We start from the raw sequence: 7193 nt of genomic DNA, 5'->3' as shown, positions 1-7193 counted from the left end.
TTTATTTCTTGAAGTTCAATGAACAAATATCCATCCATCCATCTATTATCTATACAATCCTCTATAAATTAATCCTCACTAGGGTCGTGGGGGGGCTGGAGTCTATCCCAGCTGACTTAGGGTGAAGGCAGGTTCACCTGGACAGGTCGCCAGTCTATCACAGGGCCACACTTAGAGACAGACAACCAAGCACACTCACATTCACACCTATGGACAATTTAGAATCACCAATTAACCTCAACATGTTTTTGGACTGTGGGAAGAAGCTGGAGAACCCGGAGAGAACCCACGCTACACAAAAAGAACCCGGGTGTCCTCACCAGGACGTGAACCGGCGACCTTCTTGCTGCGAGGCAACAGTGCTAACCACCGATCCACCTTACAGCCCATGAAAAAATATATCTATTTTTGTCAAATTTAAAGGTATTTCATGTTAAAAAGTTTCCATATTTGTACTTCGCCCCAAGTCAGCTATGATAGGTTTTTGCCCCCTCACGACCTGAGTGAGAACTGATTTGGTACCTGTTATTTTTATTTCTTTATTATATCATTGATTCAGAATCTATGCATTAATATTAGGAAAGTACATCAAAAAATCTATTTAACATACTTTATATACATGTGTGTGTGTGTGTGTGTGTGTGTGTGTGTGTGTTTAAAAGGACATATTCATAACAAAGTAAAATTTTCCTATTTGGCTATTTGGAGGATTTGTATCCATAGAATGAAACTGTCGGATGCACTCAGTTTGTGGCTCCTAACACAAGTTTTGTGTGTTGTGGGAAACAAATCAGTAAATCACAAAATATACTTTACATGTGAATGTTTCAGCAAGTAAAAATTTCATGAATATTCTGTGTTTGTGTGGATGTCCAACTACTACATAAATGAAAAATTTAGATCTGTACTCACAACACCCCAATTTTGAGCTATATTGATTTTTTATCAGTGGAAACCGATGCACAGAACTTTACAAATGAAAATTAAGATAAAAAGATATCTACTTCACTTTGTTAACCCCTTTTCACAATTGTAAATCTCACACAGCATGGGTACATAACATGCAGTATTTTCACTTTATAAGACAGACATTGCAACTAAAACAGACACTGTATATCCATACTGAGGACAAACAAGAAAGTAACACGCTGTTAACCTATGTAGCTCTATGGGTGTATCTGTTGTTTGCTCTTCTGTTCTGGCTCTGTTGCTCTATGTCTGTTGGTTAGTTCAGCCTTTGGCCTTTATGCCCACAGGAAATATTACAGTTTATTGCATAGCGGTTATTACTGGGATTCCTACAGCATCCTGGTACTGAAAGTGAATCTCCTTTTACATGAATTCTTCATGTACTTTTGTAGTGACATCAAGTTCAGATGCATTTTTCATACTCACATCAGCTACTTCATGAAAAGGTGTGCTCGACGCATTCTTCCAGTAAGCTTTGGTATCAAACTCAACACGATACACCCCTGCCAGGAACTGCTGCTCTGTGATTAGATCATGGACCTCTCCAGAAGCATCTGTCACTCTACAGTGGGGAACAGTACAATCTGTTTGCATGCTTTGTACAGATTACAAAGATATTCAGTGGAGACTTACGTCCTTCTGACTTTAAAAAGCACATACCCATTTGCAATCTGAGTCCATCCTCCATCAGTACCTTTCTGAGACACTTTAAGTGCTACTGATCCAGCTGGAGTCCCTTTCACTGCATCCAGGATTTTCACCATCAAAGGACACTTGGTGTCGAAGCCTCCATGTTTCTCCTGCAGCACAGACAGGACGGCTCACTGTAACAAATTTACCTGTAAAACTGCAGGACAATACTGGCAGCTGTGGTTGCCAGTATTTTATTGTATTTTATTTATTTTATTGAAACAATTAATTATTGTACAGTTGATTATAGTTGTCTGTTGTAAAGTATGAGGTTCACCAATTAAAAATATAATTAGACTTTCTGTATTTATATAGTGTTGCCAGTAAAATCAATATTAACTTTAACTGTACTTGCCTGTAAATTTAATTTTTTTCTTTTAAAATGGAAAATACAGTCGTGTGTGTGTGTGTGACTGTAATGTAAACAACATATCTCATAAAATGTGCATTTAATGGTTTCTCAATATTATAAAGTAAGAGCTTAAAAGTTAATTATATTTGTACAACACAGTGGTCTTAAATATTATTAGAAGTAATACTGGATGATAAAGTAACATGTCAAAGCAACATACAAGGCATTTCACTGAATCTCACTGAATGCAACAGTCAGCTACACTTAGGATCACTCACACTTTTTTTATTGACTCAATTTTTTTCACTAAAATCATTCATAGCCAACTGTTGAGCTGGTGAAAAGCAGTTTCCTTTCTTAAACTCAGCACAGAACAAAAAATCTTTTGTTTCATTTATTACAGTCAAATCAGATCGATGAAGATTCAATTCTATGTTCTAAACAGCCGTCAATGAGCAATCCCTAAAGATGCACTGAAGAATTTTCCACTTCAGCTGTGTACACGAAAACAGTCCCACAGGCTCGTAATTCAAAGGTAAAAGACCCATTGTACATCACATTTTGTTTTCTCAGATCGGTGAAGGTTATTATTTCCTCCCTGGTTTAAAACTAGCCTCTGCTGTGTGACCAAAATACTGGTTAAACAGTCATAAGAAGTACTATAATCAAGTCACTACAACCAGGAAGATGATTTATTTTTACACCCATAGATATACCGCACTTACATGAATCAGAAACCATTTGAACATAAGAGTGTAAAATAGACAACAGTCGATATGATTATTTGTGATGTTACTATATTAGTATAAGTTTGAGTCAAGTAATACACTTTGGTTCAGTGATACTTGTATTTAATTTCAAACCAAGCATTTAGCTTTGCGCGTTTACATTCCATTTAATGCTTTCAACATTGTTTATTCAACTCAGTGAGCTTTGCAAATATCATCTGTGCTGTTACTCTTTTCACAGAACTGTTATCTCTTGTGCTTACAGCAGAAGATGAGCCGAGCACCAGGCGGTCCAGGAGAAGACAGGTCACTGAACTGAATTCTGCTCCACAAATTGATCTGGTCGATGTGTGCTGTGTGTTCTAAGAAGTTTCTCTATTACCACTTTAGTCAGTGGCTAGACTATGTTAAAATAAGACAAGAAGCAACCTCTGCTAGCTGCAGGGCACTTGTTTGTTAACCACACTGTAAAATGGATGAGACATTTCACTAAATGAACTCCTCTTTTCTAGTGTAGTTAATGTAAATGTCTGAGTTTCGCCAAACTTAATTTAACTTAAAATAGCTCATTATTATTTTCAGACTACATAGATTAGATTACATTTGACATTATTCCCCTGAGGAAAATTGTTGTAGCAGTAGTTTACTGATCATACATAGGCTACATAAAAACACAATTTAAATATATATGCTAGATACATAAACATCTAAATGAAACAGCATATTAACTTAAGATCTGGAACAAAATATGATCAAATTAAAACTATTACAGTGAAAACTAAAGTTGAATCTGAAAAAATAGAATTCAGTCTTTAGAACTTAAAAGCACATGTTGTAATAACTTGAGGCATTTTGACCTAAACTAATGTGTTTAATGAATGGGCAGCTGATTGTCCACCCAACTCACTGAATTCAATTCATAAGAAACAAAACTAGAATATGAGCTTTGCTCGAGACTCATATTTACTTTGTGCTTTGAGAAAACAGACATGATGGAAGTTTGCCGACACCAATACAATTACAGTTTATCTCACTATAACCAGGAGCGGTCTCACACACTGCCTTTGTGCTAACTAAAAAATGGATTTAGCAGCAGGTTGTAAGTTTTCAATGTTAAAAGAAGAAGAAACTTCCTGAAATTAAAAAAATGTAATAGAAAGCAAGTCTGCCTCTAACCATTCCCTGTGTGACTAGTTGTTTCAACTTAACATCTTAAATTTATTACACTTTTTTAAAACCAGTTTGTTAATTTTACTCAACGAGTTTCATACTTTCACAATTCAGAAGATGACTTTAAACTAATTCATCAACTGAAGTGCTGCTAGTCACATTTTTAAAGGAGTAGGTAAACGCATGTTTCTATGATGAGTGAACTTAAACATATTTACAGTGCATGGTGTGTTCAGGTACATCAGTTTCACCTGAATGTTTAACTCCTACACTGTAATCTGAGTGGAAACTGGATCAAAGCTCATCTCTAAAATAGAACAATATGGTCCTGCAAAACAAGCACCAAAGACATTTAAGAGAGCTCCTTACATTCCTTAGTTTACCATGTTCCCCAGGGATCAACTTGACATTTTACATGAAAAAAATGTGTTAGTATCTGATGTAAACTTTACATTTAATTGAGCTCACATAGAACTCATTTTACATGAAGTATATTCACTTTTGGTTTGGAGATCATTTCTTTTTTCTGTAACCTCACAATTTACACTGTCTATTGACACAAGTACAGAACTTTACTATAATTCAGTAGTATTTATTATAATTTAATAACATTTGTAAGTATAAAAGGACACTCACCGTGGGTGCAGTGTTGCAGAGCAGCACAGCAGAAGTTAGAAGCAGACAGTGCAGTGGTTGAAGCATGGCTGGCTGATGGACAGCAAGACTGATAGAGGTCACTGATGTTCTAACGCATGGCCTCCACACACTCTGGCCTCTTATAACAGCAACTGCCTCTCACCCACTGTTCCTTTACCACCCCCGTCACCCACTCTGCTGCCAGCTCCAAGGACATCAATACCTAGACAATAAATAACTCAGACTAAATTAGCTTTGTACCAAACCAAAGGAGACACTGCTGTTCAAGGATTCAAGGATTCTTTATTGTCATATCAGGACACATTTCCACATGACATGGCATGAAATTAGTACTGAGGTTCCAGTTCTAAACCAATACAAATAAATAAAGAGAAATAAGGGGAAAAAAGAAAAGAAAAGAAAGAAGAAATAAGGGAAATTATAAGCAATATGAAAAATAATATGAACAAGTGCTTACCAAAAGCGATAAACAGATAAATAAATAGGTGTGCATGTAAAATGCCATTGACTGGGGTCATCAGAAACCACAAGGGAGCATCAACCTCTTTCGGTGCCCAAACACCCATGGTCACACATCTCACTAGACTTCGTCATGGGTCTCCCTCCCTCTAGTGGTAACATGGTGGTTTTAACAGCTGTGGATAGACTTTCTAAAATGATTTATTTCATTCCACTTTCCAAGCTTCCTTCAGCCAAAGAAACAGCAGAAGCCCTCATCCATTGTGTTTTCAGGATCCATGGATTCTCGGAGGATGTGGTCTCTGACCGAGGCCCCCAATTCATCTCAAAATTCTGGAAGTAGTTCTGTTGTCTGCTAGGGGCCACAGTCAGTCTGTCATCTGGTTTTCATCCACAGTCGAACGGTCAAACTGAACGGCTCAATCAAGAATTGGAAAAAGGACTATGAATCACAGCATCACAACACCCCAACTCCTGGTCGGCACAATTGGTCTGGATTGAACTAGCTCATAACTCATTGCCATCTGCATCATCTGTTTTTTCTCCATTTCATGTTGTCCATAGTCACCCACTCTCTTTGTTTCCGTCCACAGACCCTGTCAGTCCTGTCCTGTCTGCCCTGTCTTTCATCCGTCGCTGCAAGAGGACCTGGGAGCGAGCTCGCCAGCAGTCCTGTGATAGTCCGCTGCCTATAAGGCTGCGGTGGATAAAAAGAAGTACTCCACGGGTCAAAAAGTTTGGCTCTCAATCAAGAACCTGCCACTCAGGGTGGAGTCTCGCAAGCTCGCCCCCAGGTTCATCGGTCCCTTCCCCATAACCAAAGTTATTAACCCTGTTCCTGTTCAATTGCGTCTCCCCAGGTCCATGCGTGTTCACCCCACCTTTCATGTCAGTCATGTCAAGCCTGCACTCGCCAGCCAGCTTTGACCTCCGTCCAAGCCCAATCCACCCCCCTAGTTTTTTACGGCAGGCTGGTTTTCACGGTCAGGAAGCTCCTGTCTGCCCATTGCCGTGGCCAGGGGATCCAGAACTTGGTGGACTGGGAGGGGTATGGGCCGGAGGAGCGATCCTGGATTCCCTCACGTTTTGTTTTAGATCCCTCACTCATTCACGACTTTCACGCTGCTAACCCGCAAGCACCTGGGCCTTCTGGAGCCAGCCCTTGAGGGGGGGTACTGTCTGTCAAGTTACTGTTTTATGTGTGTACATTTTATGTCTTGTCTTTCCTGTTTTATTTTGAAATCACTAACCGGTTGTCTCTGTCTTAGTTATCTTCCTGCACCCGTCTCATCACACCTGCTCCCTGATGGCTTTCCCTCACCTGCTTCCCATCTCCCCTCATTACCTCGTATATATTACCTCGTGTGTCTCACAGTCTCGTTGCCAGTTCGTTGCGCTTCAGTCTTCGTACCAGTGTTTCTTCATAGCCATAGTCATAGTCTGCTTTGTTTACGACCTTGTTTCCATTTTTGACCTTGCCTTTCACCTCTCGTTTTTTGGATACCTCTGCTTGTCTGACTGACCTCCTGTTCACCGAACCCTGACTGGTAATAAACCTGCCTTTTTGCATGAACCTGTCTGTGTCGAGCATTTGTGTCCACCTGTTCTGATCTGTGTAAGTTCTTGATAAATTACACATGTTACAGCTAAATTTCAGGGGGTGCTACAGTTAATTTACTTTGGTCACAATGTCAATCGGTCAGTCAAAAAAGAAAGAGATATCCAATTTATATTCTCTTACTGTGTCGATTTCTTTAAATCTAAACTGAATAATCAGCATTAGAATAGAATAGAATAGAAGAATAGAAAAATATTTTATTTATCCCAGTCTGGGAAATTACTGTCATCACTATCATCAGGAATGTCCTCTTGGCTAGCTGTTCTGGAATCATTCTGACAGTTCTTTCACCCACACAACTCTGTACAATTCAGGTTTGTAGATTTACAGGAATACCGTTTTGTAGCACATTCTCCGGTTTTATACTTCCAGCTAATAAGCTTCAGCACCTCTCTAGGAGCAGGATCATTAGTCATCCAATTGATGGAGAGTTGATTCTCATGGATACTCCAGCTATGGCCTTCTGGTGATGGTGCACATTATATCAAATACTCAAAGCAAAATGATCCTGCAGTAGCTGAAGCTTTGTAGAACAGAATTGTTCACCAGT

General features: G+C 39.1%; 1 protein-coding gene across 1 annotated transcript in view; it reads right to left on the bottom strand.

Annotated features, from left to right (window-relative positions):
- Window positions 1–4635, bottom strand: part of ttr (transthyretin (prealbumin, amyloidosis type I)) — a 6224-nt gene extending 1589 nt beyond the window's left edge. The window contains exons 1-3 of the mRNA XM_008281864.1: window positions 4546–4635; window positions 1630–1769; window positions 1396–1531 (exon numbers count right to left, since the gene is read on the bottom strand). Coding sequence (XP_008280086.1) covers window positions 1396–1531; window positions 1630–1769; window positions 4546–4611 — 342 coding nt within the window. The 5' untranslated portion in view covers window positions 4612–4635. The remainder of the gene's footprint in view (window positions 1–1395; window positions 1532–1629; window positions 1770–4545) is intronic.
- Window positions 4636–7193: the final 2558 nt, after the last annotated feature.

This window comes from Stegastes partitus, unplaced genomic scaffold, assembly GCF_000690725.1.
Source record: "Stegastes partitus isolate 25-593 unplaced genomic scaffold, Stegastes_partitus-1.0.2 Scaffold248, whole genome shotgun sequence".
NCBI lineage: Eukaryota > Metazoa > Chordata > Actinopteri > Pomacentridae > Stegastes > Stegastes partitus.
The sequence above is the reverse complement of the archived record's forward strand: the minus strand, read 5'-3'. Positions and strand labels throughout refer to the sequence as shown.